The following is a 20,895-nucleotide window of genomic DNA, read 5'->3' on the forward strand; positions in this document are numbered from 1 at the left end:
AATTATATATTAATTATTATATTAATTATATATTAATTATTATATTAATTATATATTAATTATTATATTAATTATTATAAGTATAATTATAGTGCACTTTTATGTGGTTTGTTTTTACGCGACTATTTTTACGCGAATTTCAGAATTTACGAGATTTTTTTTACGCGAATTTCGGAATTTACGCGGATGTGCTCAATTAGTCTATGTTTTCGAGTAACGTTGAAATCCACAAAGTTTTTTACGCAAATTTTTGGTCTTTCAAGCCAATTTTCGAATTCACGCGAGTTTTGGAATTTAAGCGGTTTTTTACGCGAATTTCGGAATTTATGAGGTTTTTTTTACGCGATTTTGATTTTCGCGGAACGTATCGTCCGCGTAAAAACCGACTTGAGTGTAGTAAACTCGCAATTGCCACCTTGAAACTGTCAAATTTACCAACTAGTAATTGCTAATGTCTACGCTCTACGCTCTGCACATGGCTTGGTTACATGGTCGGTTTTTACCACCCCATCGGCAGGCAACCATGGTTTTGACAACAACATCTCGTGTGTGCGAAAATGAGATAGCATGTTAGCACTGCGTTTCACTCAACTGCCGGCAGTCTGATTTGGGCCCGCTGTCAAATTTTGAGCCCAGGACATGCTGTCGCTGACGTTCACTGCAGCTCGATATAGAGATGTCGATGGGGTGGTTTTAACCTAAAATATAAACAATACAAACTCAGATTTTGAGTAGAAAAACTCGACTATTTGCTACTACTTCACAATGACAAATAACCTCCTTTGAAATTCCTCATATTATCTTAGCTCAAAACATCATGCTTAAAATCTTTGAGGTTTGTAAACTTCTAAGTGGGCTCAATTTATAGGTGAAAATAATTGTCAATGTAGATGATGAGAGTTACACAGATTGTTGATTAGAGGCGGTGACAGTTTTATTCTTCCTTTTAGTTTCCAAAATTTATTAACCTTTATATACTTTAAAATCTTAGGAAAACCTATTTTTTAGCAGTCGCAGTAGATCAGGATGACCCCCCATTAAGTATCGACAATAATCACAGTTGGTTACAGAGACAAAGAAAACCAGACTAGGTTGTACGGTTTTAGAGAAAACTTAAGCGAAAGAAATATAACTTACAGATTCACAAGAGTATGTCGATGCTGAATCATAGTCGGACCAGCTGTAATCCATTCTAAAACTGCTTCAATCGGAAATATATATATTTAGATTCACTGATACAGATTATTCCAAAGGTCAACAAATAATGATTATCAGCCCACTGTTCAAAATTATCTTCACAATTATAGCACTATTGCACAGCACATAGCATTAGTTATTATAAAAAAAACATGTACTATGTCCTTCATTTCCATTAATTTTCGTTTTTAGTTTTTTCTATGCGTAGGCGGCATCCAATATAACACTTTTCACTAAACATAATCCACCCATTCAACACCCATATTTAACTCCGCACGCAATCGCCAACTTACTACTATTCAAAGCCGAAGTCTTGGAACTACGCCACTAGCAATGTTCTTACACAACGACGTCGTACGCTAGACTAACTGGATGGAAGAATCATACTTTAGAGCGAATATAAAATTTCATTCCAAATACGTATATAACAGACTGGCATTAATAAAGCATATTTTGAAACATGTTCACAACTACAAACGACTTCGTATTGGGTTTTGGCATACCATGAAACATAAGAGAACGAAATTAAAGCTATATATGTATGTCCCGATGGCGGACGTGTAAATGTGAATGTACAGACACATAGCTTCTTGAACTCTATTCTGGATGCACCGGCTCTGAAGCAATGCACCCACATTGCATCAACATACCGTAAAGTTAAAATCAAGCCATTTGATGGAAAACGAACATCTTCCTGTTGATTACTTAGTCTAAACTAACTTGGACATCAAACGTTCATATTTTTCATTCGGTGAAAGTGATTGAAACTGTTCGTTCATTGTCCCCAGATTGTTCCATACATTCATAATACAAGCACAGTTGATGACTCATCGTTTGCTCCATCCCCCCGTGGAATAGTCCTGCTATAGCCACATGCCCTAAGATCATACAATAAATTATCCTGAAAATTTATCGAAACTGTTCATTCTCACAACAGATAGCTGTATAATTCACTTATGAACATCGATGAATATACGCAACTATGGATAAGTAGGTATATATAGTACATATATAAATAGCATAGGAGATAGGAGATACAGTAGGAAATCATAAGCGACGGTAACGTTTGTACACGCGCGTTGACACTACTAAAATGGTTAGGTGTTTATGTTCAACAAAGAGGGATGCTCGTCCCTTGTCTTTTGCGAAGGACCATCGCATGCAAGCAAGCAATGTGCTACTGCAATCTAGCAAATAGACAGCTCAGAAGTGAACCAAAATAATACAGTAGGTTTTCGAATTTCTCAACAAATGCCTGTCGCCTTCGCTTATGTTGCCAAAGTCGATCCCCTTTTTTGATCTGAAGAAATTGAACATAAATGGTCAAAGTGACTAATTACCATTAATCAATTGCATCCATTTTATGTTCAAATAGATTTACGAGACTTGTCGCAAGTCTTTTGACACCCTGCTGTAAGACGTAATCCTACGTCAATAAAAATATTGCCTTTCGATATATTTTACAGCTGCACACTTTTTTGCATACCGACGTCACCATTTTTGCGTTTTTCACTTAGAACATGTATACGAAAACTGATTGATATTTAAGAATATTTTTCGAAATGTATTTTGTGTTGCCAAAAACGAGTGCTTTTGTTGTCAAAACCGGTCCGTGCCAAGACGGAAATCCTACTGTAACATGTTTACACTACATATTCTGTTCAAAATTTGTATAATATCACAACATCCTTAGAAATACTTTCTAGTATATTAAGCTGATGATGTAATTAAATTCATATAAACAACCAAATACAGCAGATAATATATAATGGAAGTACAGTATCCATTCGTTTTTGGCAACACGCCCGAACAATGTATGTTGCCAAAATCAAATTGTGTCAATAACGAACAGTGTTGACGTAGGACTACGTCTTTGTTTACTATACTGGGACTGGGTAGCACTTTGTGAAAACGAAAATAGGAGTGTAACGTTTGAATGAAAGATTTCAAATGGTAATAGCTACTAAACTACTGAACGAAACTAAATATTTTATATCTCGTTGGATAGATAAAATGACTACCAATTTTATGGAGGGGGTAAGAAAGCAATTTTATAGAGGGCGTAAGACGGGGGGCTCCTATACAAATGAAACACAAATTTCCTTAAAACTTGAGAACTAATCAAGCAAATTGAACCAATTTTGGCATATGGGGGTTTTAGAAGGATGGATTTTTTTCTAGGTAAGAATTTTCTCTATGGTGAATTGAGACCCCTCCCCTCTTTAGGAGGGAGGGCTCCCATACAAGCAAAAGGAACAAAATTTGGCATCTGAGTGTTTTTGGAGGTAAGAATTTTTTCTATGGTGTACTGAGACTTCTTCCCCTTCTAAGAGGGGGGCTCCCATACAAATGAAACAAAAATTTCCTCATAACTCTAGAACTAATTTACCCTTCCTTCATGCTGAATTCTAAATTTACCCACTGAAGCCTCCTGAAAGTGCAAAAGTCCCTCCTATAGTTAAGTGTACTGGTCAGTAGAACGAATGAGTCCTCGCCAGGGACGGCTATAATATGGGATAGTACTGGCAGTGAGGAATAAGTGGATAAAGTAGATCAAGCTTTGAAGGAAGGGTAAACCCCAATACACACAAGCACGCATAAAATTTAATAAGCATATCGCTCATTCAATAGCGATTATAGCAAAAAGAAATGCAGTGCGGGTCATACAGCAAACACCCGGGCGATATCACAATAGATCAACTATACTGGTCGCAGTGATGAGTCCACACAGGAAAAAAATCATGCAAATGGAACCAAATTTGGCATGTGAGGGTTTTTGGCGGCAGGAATTTTTTTACGATGGCTTGAGACCCCTACCTTTTATGATGGTAGGAAGATAAGGACTCTCATAGAAATAAAACTGAAATTGTTGCGTGTCATATTTTCTGCTATGTAAACTAGTAAAACCCTCTCGGAACACGAGACAGAGAATCGACGCCGCTAACTTACGTGCCGGTTGCCATTAATGTCAAAAGAGAAGGACATTCCCATAGCACGTCATATTTGCTATTGGCTTTAATGCGAATTAAAATAAGATGATTGAAACATGTCAAGCTACGCATAATCATATTTAATTCAATAATCTGTGGGCTGGTCATTCATTACTATTTCATTCAACCTTTATGATGCACACAAGTGGTTTTTAAAAGAAATCTTTATGTCCTAATGGTTTTCAGGCGTTGTACTTATGAACCCCTGTCCACGTATTTTCAAAGCCACCATTGCATTCAATGAAGAATTGAATCTGAATATTTCGCTCTTCTCTTTTAAACGTTCACTTAAATAATGGCACTCACAGATTCTTTTAAACATACATATGCCAGAAATGCAGTTTACATTAGTCTTTGATCATCGGATATAGTCCTACGTCACCCTTTCGTACAACCCTTAGGGATGTATACCTTGTAGTTTTTAAATTTATAGATCTGCTATCGCTATTGGTTGTTGAATACAAAATTAAGATGTAACAATCTTCTATACCTATAAAGAAGGATTTCTGTCTGTCTGTCTGTCTGTCTGTCTGTCTGTCCGTATGTTCCTTATAGAATCGAAAACTACTGAACCAATCGGCATGAAAATATGCATGTAGAGGTTTTTTGGGGCCAGGAAAGGTTTTAGTGATGGTTAGAAACCCCTCCCCCCACTAAGAGGGGGGGCTCCCATGCAAATGAAACACAAATTTCTGCATAACTCGACAACTAATCAAGCAAATAGAACAAAATTTGGCATGTGGGTGTTTTCGGTGACAAGAATTTATTCTATGGTAAATTGAGACCCCTCCCCTCTTTATAAGGGGAATTATAACTCCTCCCCTCTTTTAAAGGAGGGGCTTCCATACAAATTTCCTCATAACTCGAGAACTAATCAAGCAAATGGAACCAAATTTGGCATGTGAAGGTTTTCGAGGGCAAGATTTTTTTCTATAGTACATTAGGACCCCTCCCCACTTTAAGAGGGGGGGCTCCTGTACCAAAGAAACACAATTTTCCTCATAACTCGAGAAGTAATTAAGCAAATGGAACCAAATTTGGCATGTGGGTGTTTTTGGAGACAAAAATTTTTTCTATGATGAATTGGGACCCCTCCCCGTTTTAGGAGGGGGAGATCCTATACACATGAAATACAAATTTCCTCATAACTGAAGAACTAATCAAGCAAATGGAACAAAATTTGGCATGTGAAAGTTTTCGAGGGCACGAATATTTTCTATGGTAAATAAGGACCCCTCCCCACTTTAGGAGGGGGGGCTCCTATACAAACGAAATACAAATTTCCTCATAACTCGAGAACTAATCAAGCAAATGGAACCAAATTTGACACGTGGGTGTTTTTGGAGACAAAATTTTTTTCTATGATGAACTGGGACCCCTCCTCACTTTAGGAGGGGGGGCTCCTATACAAATGAAATACAAATTTCCTCATAACTCGAGAGCTAATCAAGCAAATGAAACCAAATTTGGCATGTGAAAGTTTTCGAGGGCAAGAATATTTTCTATGGTGAATTAGGACCCCTCCCAACTTTAAGAGGGGGGGCTCCTATACAAACGAAATACAAATTTCCTCATAGCTCGAGAACTAATCAAGCAAATGGAACCAAATTTGGCACGTGGGTGTTTTCGGAGACAAAATTTTTTTCTATGATGAATTGGGACCCCTACCCGCTTTAGGAGGGGGGGCTCCTATATAAATGAAATTCAAATTTCCTTATAACTCGAGAACTAATCAAGCAAATAGAACCAAATTTGGCATGTGGAGGTTTCTGGAGGCAAAAATATTTTCTATGGTGAATTAGGACCCCTCCCAACTTTAAGAGGGGGTGCTTCTACACAAATGAAATACAAATTTCTTCATAATTCGAGAACGAATCAAGCAAATGGAACCATATTTGGCATGTGGGTGTTTTTGGAGGCAACCATTTTTTCTATGATGAATTAGGACCCCTTACCTTTTTAAGAGGGGGGGCTCTTATACAAACGAAATACAAATTTCCTCATAACTCTGGAACTAATCAAGCAAATGGAACCAAATTTATCATGTGGGCGTTTTTGTAGGCAAGAATATTTTCTATGGATTTCCCCACTTTAAGAGGGGGGGGCTCCTATACAAATGAAAAACAAATTTCCTCATAACTCGAGAACTAATCAAGCAAATAGAACCAAATTTGACATGTAAGTGGTTTTGGACGCAAGATTTTTTTCTATGGTGAATTGAGACCCCTCTCTTCTTTAGAAAGCGAGTTATGGCCCATCTCTCCTTTAAGAGGGTGGGCTTCCATACAAATGAAATGCAAATTTCCTCTTATCTCGAGAACTAATTAATCAAATGGAACCAAATTTGGCATGTGGGAGTTTTAGATGGCAGAAATTTTTTCTATGGTGAATTACGACCCCTTCCCCTTTTAAGAGGGGAGCTCCCATACAAATGAAATTCAAATTTCCTTATAACTTGAGAACTAATCAAGCAAATGGAATCAAAGTTGGCATGTGGGAGATTTTGGAGTCTTGAATTTATTTTACGATAGTTAGAGACCTCTCACCCCTATGGTAGGGGGATATGGAGAAATTTTTGCGAAACTCAAAAACTAATCGAACTCGAGAAATTCGAGACTCTTCCATAAAACATTAGTCAATACAAGACCACAAAAACTATCTATAGTAACACTAGATCATTCAGGACGAGACGGTCGCGAGTGTTGCCGGTGACCCGCCGTCGGAAGCGCCGCCTACTTGGGGGCTTGCAAAACTCGAGATTGTGACAAAAATCATCCGAGATTCATGATTTATGTACAACACAGGTTAATTTGTGGCAATACGAAGTTTGTCGGGTCAGCTAGTGAATTATAAAGATCATCAAATACACTTTTGTGGAACAATCAGGTACACAACGAGCAGAATCAGAATGAGTCTAGTTTCCAATGCATCTCAATATCGCATCAAAGGGCAAGTTTCTTCATCAACATAGTTTCACCTAGTTAGAATTCACCAAGCCAAGCCGGGAATTGTCCGCAAGACTTTTAGAATAACCTGTCAGAAATGACCTTTAGAATAATGGCCAAAATTCGAAGAATATATTCTGGAATGTCAGCTATGTTCTAAAAAGAATTAAAAAAATTAAAAAACGTGCCAAAATCGAACTGGTGCTGTATTGTACAAAGATTATCCAATCATGAATAACTATAACTATTTGGAAATTATCACAAGTACACTGTGAATCGATTAATTCGTTTAGTGGCGTATGAACCACGGGTTGCAGGCTTTGTTTGGAGAGATTTCCATCGCACACCTGGTGAAACTTGGGAGACTCCGGTGGGTCGGCCACGTCGCAGGGATGCCGAACGACTGTGCAATGAAATCCGCTCTCTTCCAGAACCCCACCGGCACCAGGGACAGAGGACCCAACGTGGTACATGGTTCGACCAGGTTGAAACCGACTTGCGAGTGTCGAGACGCGCAACGAATTTGCGACCGGACCCAGGACCAAGTACAATGGAGAGAAATTTTTAAAGTGGAAATTTTCACCATGCACCTTCCAGCATTGGACAAAAGGCAGGAGTCACAACGACAACTTGACCAAACTCGTCTGGTACTGCGTGCTACTAGCACGCTTTCGGACGAACAGCGTCACACGCAGTACCTTGCAAGTCGTAAGGGCCTGCATAGTGTCGTCGTCCTGAAAGTAAAAACACGTTAAATTAAAACTTCTCGGTCGGTGGTTTCTACAGTAGGTGGAGGAAGAGGCACAATTTGTGTCTAAAAATAGCCCAACCCATGTCGCTATGGTTAATAAGGGGGGTTGTGCAGACTTCTTTTGTCCAGCGCCTCTGTGGTTCAAAGGTACACGGGTACCAGCGAGCCACACGCCCTGGCAGGTGTTGTGGGTTCAAATCCGGTTATAATCTCTGATTACAGCTTGGTTCGACCTATGCACCTTCCAGCATTGGACAAAAGATAGGAGTCACAACGACAACTTGTTAAGCATAGCTACCTATTACCCCCCCTCTTCCTTTCCACTCTTTCCCCATTCATTCCCGAAAAAATCCTTCTTCAACGACAACTTGTTAAGCGTAGCTACCTATTACCCCCCCCCCCCCTCCTTCCTTTCCACTCTTTGCCAAAAAAAAAATTCTTTACTTTCCCTTACCGTCCCTCCATCAATTGTAGAACTATCGTTTCAAAAAATCAGAGGGGTTGTGTACAAGACACGACCGCATATATAGGTGACGCAGGACTACGTAAGTCTCTTTGTAGTGATAGTAGCAACATATATACATGCTACATGCGTTGTATGTAACAGTTATCAAAGTAGTAACATTGCATACGTTCAATTCTCAAAAGATTGTGCATTTGAAAACAATTTAACAAAATCAAGAACACAAACTATTGCTTTCCTGCTACCTTACTGAAATTAAAGATTGTTTTTATTACCCTTGGTTCCCCACGTTGAAGGGATTTTACCAATTCAATCCTATTTATCAACAGCACATCTTTTCACTACACTTCTAATGAAACGGCAAGCATGCGTATTCATACAGAGCCGTATTATAACCGAACACTACAGCTGTAGTACATTTTTCCAACACAGATATCAAATTCGCCTAGGTTAATCGTCTCGCAGTTAACAATTTGCGATCTGTTGGGACAACGAACTTCTGTCATTTTTTCTGGCACACTTCCCTAACACAGACATCAAATAGGACTAGGTTTAATCGCGTTCGTAAGAAATCTGTGCCAGGGGGCTTTGTCACTCTTTTTGGCGTACTTCCCAAGCAAGGACATCAAAATGGTCCAGGTTTAACCGCGGTGTTAAAAAATCTTGTTGAAATGCGGAAACTTTGTCACTTGTTTTGGCTTACTTCCCAAGCACAGATATCAAATTGGTATACGTTTAGATCATCTCAAAGAATCTTCCAACCAATCACGAAGCGAGAATTCTGGTAAAACATAGGTTTATTATTTTCAATTTTTCAATAGTTCATCTTCAAGAATCCATACTTTTCTTCATTTAGGTCAATTCTTAGAAGATTTTCCGATCGATTGGTGTAAAAATATTGCAAATCGATCAGAAAACCGCTGAGCTATTAGTGCTCAAAATCTTTCATTTTTCGTGACGCTCGCATTTTTCGATTTTTTGGAATGACACCCTATCTCAAAACTTGCCGTAAGACGTAGTCCAACGTCAAAAAATATTGATAATAATGCCTGACCGCATTTCAAGGTCACAGACTAAAAACACAAGTTTGGTGAAGTGGTACTACAGCCAAATAAGTAAAAATAAGTAAGATCGAGACACAAAGAGCCGACAACCTTGTTTGATACCTACACTGCCCATAAATGGAAGACAGTCACATCTGCAAAATCGTGCAACTGCGAAAAACGCTGTTGAAGCCACGACAATTTTTCTTTAATATTGAATCGATTTTGGAAACAAATCGTCCAAATCGTCATAAAATCACTTGAATATACATAACAGAATACTTTTACAAACAATTTGTTCTCAAGTGACCTAAAATTTGTTCCAAAACTTAGAAAAACTGCCGAAGTTACTGATATGCGTTTATTTGTGCTTGAATAAGCAAGAATAAACGCATAACAGTCACAGGCACAGCATGCCTTGATCCTTGCGTTGTCGGTGACTCGGCAGCATTTTCAAGACCACGTGTCGTTGTTTTGATAATTCACGTGCTCGTTCAATTCTATTGTTCAAAATGTCCTTTTTGACTCAAATCTCTTCCTGGCCTTTTCTCCTTTTTATTGTGATTTGGTATATTGAGTTTATAGTGAGGTTGCATGATGGGGTTTGTTCGACTCAGAAGCTGGTCGCTTTCCTGTGTATCCGGAACACTCCTAGAACGTGTTCGAGTATGACCAATGTGAACCTGGACACTATATGTGACAACAAATGAACTATTTCAAACTAGTTTTGCAATTTCGAGTACCGACTTCGAGATGTCACATGTTGTATTTTAGTTAAATTCAGAAACTGATCCCCGTAGAGGAATCCGGAACATTCACGAACATGTTTAGATGTGGCCAATGGCGTCTTGAACACTTTATACGACTACCAATAGTCTAGATTTGCAAATCCGTGTATTTATAGGTGTCACATGATGGGTTTGTTGTTATTCAAGGTGTTTCTATGTTCAAGTCCCATATATTCCGGAACTTGTTCCCACTGTAACTTCGGAATCCTACATCCGATCCAAATTCTGCTCAATAGTGTTCTTCTAGGCCATAAAATTTTTCGTTTGGTAGTTGCTACAGGCGAATTGGTCCAGGCATTTCCCAAAAACAGATGCTTATTGATATATTTTTACTACTGTGACTGTTATGCGTTTATTTGTAATATGGGACTGACATAGTTTGATATTTTTTTCAACATCTTGGGAACAAACATAACTTTTTTGTTTGAAATATTGAAAGAACAGTTAATTTAAAGATGATTCCCAGGTTTATCTCAAAAGTGGTGAAAAGTCAGATGGGACTGTTATGCATTTATGGGCAGTACATTTGTATTCAATTTGCCCTGATCGAAAAAAGATCTCTATCTTGGTACGGTTTCGATTTTAACCAAATCGGAATCCTACTATAACAATTTAAGCCCTAATTCGAAATCCTACTATAGAACCATGAATATAATACTTTCTTTTGACCTTTTAAAGTTATGTGTTTTAAACAGTTTTTCATACTAAAAACGGCCTGTAGTAACATCCTTAATAAAACATAATAATATCCATGTGGCAAGAAAAGTCGGCACTCCCGATCATAAGCTGTCATATTACGTTTCGCATACAACGCAACGCTGCAGCGAATCTATTTATATGAGTCGTGGACGCCTCACTGATTCACGCAGTCTGCTTTGAATAAAAGAATCAAGATTCTTCTCTTGATGCACACTTGTACAGCTGAATCTCAGTCAAATGTTGCCATCTGACCCTAAATGCAACTTCATAAACCACCTCTCACCCGCTCATAATGCAATGGTATATTCTATGCTATTTTATTTTCTCCGTAACACAAACCGCAACCAACATTCGTTACCAATACAGACGCTTTACAGCTGCATCGTCCAACTACCATCGTCGCGCTCTCAGATCAGCTAGCTTGGAATATTGATCCTATCTGTTATACAGCGTTTACCATGTGGTTTTTGAGTTAGACCAAGTGATTTTAGAAATTGAACCTCAGAATGATATTGGAGTAAAGTTTGATACTAATACTGTATCGCCTAACGAAAGATGTGTACACACCGCAATGGTCATAGAGTATAGTTTCCATAACAGCTGCTAAGCTAATAATCTCCATTTCAAGTGTGAATATGTCGCAGTCGCATACAACATCCAATTACCAACACTATTTCAACCATGGCATAGAAACGATCGTGGCATAATCTTTTATAAGCTCGTCAATGTTAGTAAGCAAAACAATACTGGGTAGAGCGAGTAAAGCTAGTTTATATGCTCCTTTTAATTCATGTGATTTAATCTCTAGTGAAATGATTTGCTTTCTTCAACGAATAGAATAGCTAACTAGCTAGTTATTATTTGAAGGTCCCGCCCGAAGAGCAACAGCAATATATTTGATCGTAATATAAAATTTGTACAGCACGTTTCGTTTCAATAACAGAGACTTCAATAACAGAGGTTTCAATGCCACAGTTCCCAATTATCATTTCAGAGGTAACTGTTTTTGTCTTACCGTTTAAAATTTAATTAAACTGTAATTTTCCATTAAAGCTACACACTATTACTTTACTTTATTATAACTTTACCAACAGGCAACAATGCCCTAATGGCTCTTAATACCTAATACAGTAAACATCAAATTTAACCGCTTAACTTTTCGTCGGAAGGCCCAATTTCGGAAGAAGTTTTTTAGCACAAAACTGGGGCTCTGTATTTAAAAATGAATTCACTGCGTTCTTCTTGTCTATCTGAACACAGCGAATATATTTTCATAAACAGAATTTTTGTTTCAAACAAAAAAAAACTGCCTCAATTATGCAATTATAGGCCTCAATTATGCGATTATTCCAAAACCGAATGTCGTACAGGCTATAATCGACATTGAATCAGGTATCAGCAGTTGCAAATTACCCCCGCGCAAATTAATGACGAGCGAAAAAATTTTCAGAAATTGTCAGAAAGCATCATGAGAGCAATTCTGACATACAGGTGGTGAAAGAATTACGTGAAAACCCCGTCTTCTATTTGAAAACAAACAAGGGCAATAAAATTATTGTCATTGATAAGACGGAATATGATGAACAGATGCTTCAAAAAATTAATAACGACCCATATAGGCAACCTAGAGCAACCCTTGCAGATATGGTAAAACGTGTTGACAATGTAATGAAAGATTGCAAATTCTTCATAGGAGATGCATGGAAAAACCTTCGATGTTCAAACCCTATTTTAAATAAAGGGTTTACCGAAAATTCACGAACCTAGAATGAGATGAGGGAAATTGTTTCGGCAGTGGGAGCGCCAACAGAAATATTAGTAAAATGGCTAGTGTAAGAATTTCAGGCCATGCCAATGAAATTTTCGAGTTGATCGGTTATGAACACAGGAGATTTCGCAGAAAAATTAAGGTCATATTGACACAGGGGAGAAAATGGTCTCATTGTGATAAGAAAATTTGATAGTTTCGAATTTGAAGTGTATAGGAAGCCCACGAACACTAAAAGGGTAATACCTAGCACTTCAGATCACTCTTTTCAACATAAGATGGCGTCTTTTCACCACATGGTCCAACGGATGGAATCGCTGCCCCTTAGTAGATAAGCGAGACAGATTGAAATGGTCTACATTTTTGAAGTTTCTAGGCTAAATGGCTATAGTAGAAATGCCACTCAAGCCATTGTCAACAAGAAAAGTAAGATCCAATATAGGAAATCTTTTACCACGCTCACTCCGATAACAGAAGATCTTAAAAGAGGAGCTGTGGAATACGATACGGGTTTAAAGCACCACCTTCGTCCAAAATAAAAAGATTTGGTGTAGATATTGTCTACACCAGTAGGAACAACCAAACCAAACCAAAAATAGATTGGGGTCTACCAAAGACAAAATTGACTTATGAAACTTTTTTTTAAAACGATGCTTCTACAATTGATAAAGGGACGGCAAGGGAAAGTAATGACGAAGGATTTTTTGGGAATGGAGGAGAAAGAGTGGAAAGGAAGGGGGGATAATAGGTAGCTACGTTTAACAAGTTGTCGTTGTGACTCCTACCTTTTGTCCAATGCTGGAAAGTGCATGGGTCGAACCAAGCTATAATCTGAGATTATAATTGGATTTGAACCCACAACACCCGCCAGGGCAATTTTTTTTTGTTTTTCTCCAACAATTGGATAAGGTTTGTTGATGTATTTGATAAATTTTTAAATGCTCTTGAACATCCAATACTATTTTTGGGGTTAGTCGTGTATTGGTTAGCATTCACGCCGGGGGGGTCCCAACTCCGCAGAAGGTCACGGATGACCTAAAAGCGTTAAAGAAATTTTTTTTCTCTTCGGAATATTTTTTTATGTTCTTCGACACGTATTTTTCTATTTCGATGTTACTGTTGGAATGCGCAATATATGATTTTTTAAAGTATTGTAATCCGAAAAAATCACTATTTTTTAAACGCTGATTGTAAACATAGTTTGTAATATCAAAAAATGACTTTCTACCAGATGTGTTTACTATTCCACAAGCTTTCAAAATTGGTATACCATACCTCCTCTCGATTGTTTTTCAATAGTTGAGAAATCAATATAGGGTAGACTGCTGCAGGTTGAGACTAGCTGCAGGTTGAGAAAGTTCGATAATTTTTAAATGAATGTAAATAGCGCCAAATCTTACTCGAAACATTAAACCTAAGCCTTCCCTTATATTTAACTTAATTTAGAAGAAACTAGATGCATATCTTATTTGTAAAACGAGTGGGTCGTAAAAAAAGACAAAAAAAAATTATAGAAAACTTTTTCGAGCCAATATTTTTTTGTTTTCCTCCAAAATCGGTTAAGGGTTTTTTATGCATTTGATAAGTTTCGAAGTACTCTTCAACAACAAAGACTATTTACATATATATTTATTGTGTTGATATAAAAAATGGTTATGTTAAAATGGCTTGGTTGTGCTGCAGGTTGAGAAATTTTTTTCAGCGTTTTATCCATTTTTCATGATTGTTAACTGCTATATAAGCAGATTTAACTTGTTTACCATAAGTTTTGTACATTTTAATGCTTTATTCTGGGTTGACGGTCAAATGACCATTGGCGTTCCCACCGCTCGCTATTGTCTTGTCTTGTCCATTATTTTCGACAGAAATTGGTCTAAATTTAATGCTTGATGTTCGAGAAATATCATATATACAAATAAATATGGATTTTGTTTTTATTATCGCTAAAACGAAAAATATCTCAACCTGCAGCAACAATTTTTTTTTGCAAATTTTTAGGACCTTTACGGAAATGTCCATAATTTCTTTATTTTTATAAAATCAAATATTTTGCCATTTTTTCTGTATAGACAATTGAAATACCATTCCAATGATGTATAACACTCATATTTAAAACATTTTGATGAAGTTTTATGGACCGAAAACAAAATTGGTCTCAACCAACAGCTATCTCCCCCAGCTATCCTCAGAGCCACAGATATTCAACAATAAATTTTAGAGTTTCAATCGAATGCCATTTCTGATTAAAAGTTTAGCATAACTGATGGAAACGAACGTTCTGTGAAAATCCGATGATCAATGAACTGAATAAAAAGTTGAACTCCCAAAACCTTGCGTACATTCGATATTTACAATGTGTTTAGTTCAATATGTGAAAGTATGAAGTTTGCTGGGCCAACCACGCCAACCAGTGTTGTTTCTTTTTGTTTTGATTATAGTCACTTTAACAGCTTGACTCATTCGTGACTTCTGTGGGGTTGGGAAATGAGCCCGGGTCCTCGGTGTGAGAGGCGTGAATGCTAACCACTACACTGGGATTGATCCAGGAAAAGTCAGTAGATATTGTAATAATATAACTGTAATGGGATGTTTTCTATGCAGTTCCGATTTTCGAAACATTTCACCGATAGTTTCTTCATTAAATAGCAGTACTAAAAATCTCTGCACTCGTTCCGTTTGTGGACAAGACAGATGCCGATAGCACATTGGCTAACAATTATAAGTAGGCAATATACAATAAATTGGAACCCAAAGAGGAAGGAAACATTCAATGATAATGAACCATGATGACCGCTCGGGGCACAACATAATAGGCACCATTTCAAGCTTCTGAAAGAACACATATTGATGTTTTTATTTGATTTTGAAGACTCGATATCTACTTCAGAAAGAAACGCCTACTTACCTATAGACATATCTATTTTCAACAATAGAAATAATTGTTTTCGGAAAAATATATTTAGCAAGCTGAAAGTTATAGGTACCTAAAGGGTGTCCCACATCCAATTACACCACGGAAGAAACGCTGCAGAAAATTACCCACTGGGTATTTTCTCTTGAAAATTTGAGTAGAAGCAGTTTAGAGTGTATTGTTTACACTCTATTTTTATTGCGTACTCATCACGAATGATGAGATTTGCGTCAAGGCAAACTTTCAGCAGCTTCCCTTCCGGGGCTACTGTACTTCACCGCCTAGCACAAGTTTGATGTTCCGGAAGAAGTAAGGATGCAGAAACTTTCAAAGTTTGCCAAGAAATACATGATTTGGCAAGCGATCTGCTCATGTGGCAAGCAGAGTACGCCGTTCGTGGCTACCTGAACTGTAAACGGGCAGATCTACCTCAAGGAGCGTCTACAGAAGCGTCTGCTTCCTCTGTTGATGCAACACGAGGGCCCTATGATTTTCTGGCCGGATCTAGCTTCGTGCCACTGTCCAAAAGATGTCCTGGAGTGGTACGAAGCCAACGGGGTCACTTTCGTATCCAAGGACATGAACCCCCTCTACCCCCCCCCCCCCAACGCACCGGAACTAAGGCCCATCGAAAAATACTAGGCTGTTATCAAGCAGACATTGCGGAGACATTCCAAGGAGGTCAAACCTGAGGAAGACATGAAGAAAACATGGTTTTCCGTATGTACACATGAAGCTGCAGCCAGGTTGTACAAAACTATTCAAGTGGAGTTAAGCGTAAGGATCGAGCATACGGTTATGGTATTGAAGTTAAATGAAACAAATATGCCAAAAGCTTACTAATAAGTTATATTTTGTTGTCTGAAAATTTGAAAAGGATCGGTCAACTAGATAATTTTCTACAGCGTTTTTTCTGTGGTGCAATTTGATGCGGGACACCCTTTAGCCCACAATCTGATTACATTTATTAGCAGTTTGTTATTTTGCGAATTAAATACTAAAAGAATACCTTTTATGCACAGCACAATAAGCAAAATTAGTAATCTTAAATAATATCAACAACGGTTTATTTTTAAGAAACCGCATTATAAATATTAATATATACATAAACCACAAGATCAAAAAAGTGCATGCATCTGTATTAAAACGATTGCATCTGTCCAGATTTTCTGCGTCATTCATTATTTACCCTTCGTACCTGGAACAGGTGCGTTTTATCGAGCTCAACGCATACACCGCAAGCATACGATTTTGTTTACACGTGCAAAAAGCTATATGACGTTCACCTTCGCGTGGCTTGCTTTACTGACCGTAGCAACTGGCTTACATACGAAAGAAGCATTTGGAAAGTACATATCATTGCCCTTGACAGAAATAAAGAAAAAATGAAGTCGAAATAAAGACCGCTTACAGTGTAAACTTCGACATCCGCGCGCCTGAAACTCTAAAAGCAGGTGGTAGGCGCGTCTCTCCTATTCTAGAACCCAAAAATGAACACGTGCTCAAAAAGGTACAATTCTGCTCCAAATATCAGCCTCATGAGACTGTTCGACTGTTCCATTTATCTTCAAGTTTGATCCGCTGTTTTAATAATGTTAGATATTTCTTATGAGAGAACAGTGATAAAATCACTAAAACAAAAACATTGATTGCTTAGTGGACTGCAAGTTTGCTGGAATAACATACATACATAAAGTTTGAAAATCGTGGTTTTCAAGGAGCGGCGTTTTATTTCACCGAAGTTGTTCCACGCCGCACTGGAATGGTTATGTGCATGTTCGTTTTTCGGCCACTTCCCGTGGTCGGATCATTACAAATTTAGTATCAAAATAAGCAGAAAAGACTGCAAAATCAAAATCTGAAATAAAAAACCCGATTTAATCCACCTAGTGGTGAAAGGAACCTTTGTTATACGGTCTTGCTTGCTCTTTGAGATAGAAATCGACACGTCTTCGGAACATAATTCATCTATTGGTTAACGTTGCGTAGTACGTTGATTTTCATAAAATTTTTGGAAATTGAATTAGTTTTCAAAATTTGAACAAAATAGCAGCACCTATAAATTTTGATAGATCCTTTTTACCTTTGTTATACTATAACAAAGGTTTAGGAATTGGTCGAAAAACACGAAATTGATCCGAGGCCCGGAGGGCCGAGCCACATATACCAATCGACAGGGTTCGACGAACTGAGCAATGTCTGTGTGTGTGTGTGTATGTGTGTATGTATGTGCGGGACTTTTCTATCGCCTGTTTCTCGGAGATGGCTGAACCGATTTGTTCGCTATTACTTTTGTTTGAAAGGTATTATTGCTTAGTATATCACTATTGAATTGCTTCGAGGTCCGACATTTCGTTTAAAAGTTATAAGTAAAAAAGTGAAAATTACGTGACACGATTTTCTCCGGAACAAAATGACCGATTTCAACGATCTTGGTATCGAATGAAAGCTCTTGTTAACGCTAAATTTTTCGGGTAAATTTTATCGAAAACAAACAAGTAGTTTAAAAGTAATGCTTAAAAAACCTGTTTTGACAAGGTAATAATTATCGCCTGTTTCTTAGAGATGGCTAAACCGACTTAGGCGCTATTAGTCTCATTTGAAAGGTACCATAGCCTAATAGATCACTATTGATTTGTTTTTTGATTGGATGTTTAATTTGAAAGTTATGAGCAATTGAATACAACACATTAAAATTTATAATAATTTATAACCATTTCATCTAAGATGATTTATCTAGTTTGAATTATTTTGACATCAAATTAGAGATTTTAATGCTGCAAATATATCTGCAAAATTTCAGTAGAATTGGTTTTGCCGATCAAAAGATATTAACCCTCCAACACTCGCGCCAACTTTTGTAATATGGTTATTCGCGCGCACAATGGCCCAAAGCCAAAAAGACATGCGCACTAGAGTTTTGACTGGGAAAACTTGGTTTTAGGTTTATGGAACCTTTGGAAGAATTTCTTGAAATTGATAGTTCTATCGTCTGGTGCAATTTAAATTTTGATTAATCCCCCTAAAAGTGCAATAAAAAAATTATTTTTCTTCAGTTTCAATATAACACATTGATGTATTCTGCAAAGTTTTAGAGTATATTATTACAAGAAATTTTGCTGGAGACAGTAACCCCCTATCTCTTCAGCGAAGCTAGAAAACTCTTATTCATTGTATATGAATTAGTGAAATCAGTTTTTTTATTTTAGCTCTTTTCGTAATTGTTGTATGACTTTTTCATGTATTACAAAGTTGCACAAATAGTAAAAATACACAACTTTGCTGAATGTAGTGTACCTCTATGTTTGCTTGTTTAGGAACTGTAGAACTTTGATTATAAATAATACCCTAATTTTGACCCCGAATTACTCGACTAGCAACAGACGGATACATTTTAAACATTTTACATTATTGCTGATTGTTTTGATGCATACAGACACCATTTTTCCATATGAAGAAACGAGAGAAAATTCCAGGCCAATTCCGGTACACCTCATATGCTGATTGCTACATTTCTGTGATGTCAGTTTATGCTGATCAATTTTCCCAACAATTTAAAGTATTAATGCATTGAATAATTATGACATTTTGCTCATAACAAGTTTATTGAAGAATATACGTTAGTTACACAACGATTTGTAACTTTATAACAATGTGGCGTTCAAAAACCTACACGTGTTATACAAATTACAACAGCGTGAGTAACCGAAGGTTAATAAAAATTGATGAAATTTATTCTAGAAAACTTTATTGGTGTGAATCAAATAGGCATTACAGGAAATTATGCATAGTTCAAAAATCTATAAACTAGACCTTTACTACGCAATGTATATGTTAAAGAATAATATTTGCTCTTACAACCTACTTTTACTTGCACTTATTCAAATTATTAACAACTTACTTATCCTTATTACGCAATTTCATGAAAAAAGGATCTATCAAAATTTATAAGTGGTCATATTTTGTTCAAATTTTGTAAACGTATTCAATTTTCAAAATTTTTATGTAAACCAACGCACTACGCAACGTTAACCGATAGACGTGTCGGTTTCTATCTCAAATAGCAAGTAAGACCGTATAACAAAGGTTCCTTACACCACTAGGTGGATTAAATCGAGTTTTTACCTTTATTATAGTATATAACAAAGGTTTAGAAATTGGTCGAAAAACACGAAACTGATCCGAGGCCCGGAGGGCCGAATCATATATACCAATCGATAGAGCTCGACGAACTGAGCAATGTCTGTGTGTGTGTATGTGTGTGTGTGTGTGTGTGTATATGTGTGTGTGTATATGTGTGTGTGCAGCTCATTTTCTATCGCCTGTTTCTCGGATATGGCTGAACCGGTTTATGTGTTATTAGTCTCATTTGAAAGGTATTATTGCCTAGTATATCACTATTGAATTGCTTCGTGGTCCGATGTTTCCACACAACCGATTTCAATGATCTTAGTACCAAATGAAAGCTCTTGCTGAATTATAAAAATTTTCAGAAAGTTTTATTGAAAACAAACAAGTAATTTAAAAGTTATGCTTAAAAACGTGTTTTGACAACGTAATAATTATCGCCTGTTTCTCAGAGATGGCCAAGCCGATTTATGCGCTATTAGTCTCATTTGAAAGATAATATATCCGGATAGATCACTATTGAATGGTTTTTTGATTGGACTTTTAGTTTGAAAGTTATGAGCAATTGAAGTTACACGTTAAAATTTACAATACTTTATAGCGATTTTAACCAAGATAATTTATCTAGTTTCAATTGTTTTAGTATTAAACGAGAGGTCTTAACACTGTAAATGTATTTACCAAATTTCATAAGGATTGGTTCTACTGGTCAAAAGATATTTAAAAATGATTGATGAAATTTATTCAAGAAAACCTTAATGACCAAACCTTTAATGGGACTAAACCTCAAAAACAGAATAATATAGTAAAAATGTGTAATTTTTCAACGGGTGTTTCTTTGCAGCAGTTAATTAATAAAATATAGCACATTTCCTGACACTTTTAGGGTGACCGTGAATCCGCTTAGAAGGGTGACACAAATTTTTATTTTTGAAACGCGTCCAAAAAATAGCGTCTTCACAAAAATTGTAGAACACACTAAAATAAGCAACTTTGTTGCAAATAGTAACTATCTATCTCTTACTGGTTGCGAAATTTAATGATTTATTTAAAGAAACCAGTTTAAATTCAAGCAAAGCAAAGTCATGGGTGTAAACGTCCTTCAGAACTTAACCCTTCTTTATCGACAGACTTCGCAGCCGGGCCGGTTATAAGAGTACAGGAAAATTACGGGCTAGGGCAAAGATCCTATTAACTCTGTAACGGCACCGA

General features: G+C 37.0%; 1 protein-coding gene across 3 annotated transcripts in view; it reads right to left on the reverse strand.

Moving 5' to 3' along the window:
• The window catches only part of LOC128741910 (amyloid beta A4 precursor protein-binding family B member 1-interacting protein), a 120,335-nt gene that overhangs the window by 36,198 nt on the left and 63,242 nt on the right, over positions 1–20,895 (reverse strand). Inside the window, exon 1 of one of the 3 annotated variants that reach the window (XM_053838028.1) lies at positions 1,138–1,522. The exons of the other annotated variants lie outside the window; for them this stretch is intronic. Within the exon in view, the coding sequence (XP_053694003.1) occupies positions 1,138–1,191 (54 nt within the window). The 5' untranslated portion in view covers positions 1,192–1,522. Of the gene's footprint in view, positions 1–1,137; positions 1,523–20,895 lie in introns of those variants that run through there. 3 annotated transcript variants of the gene reach the window in all.

This window comes from Sabethes cyaneus, chromosome 3, assembly GCF_943734655.1.
Source record: "Sabethes cyaneus chromosome 3, idSabCyanKW18_F2, whole genome shotgun sequence".
Classification (NCBI taxonomy): Eukaryota; Metazoa; Arthropoda; class Insecta; order Diptera; family Culicidae; genus Sabethes; species Sabethes cyaneus.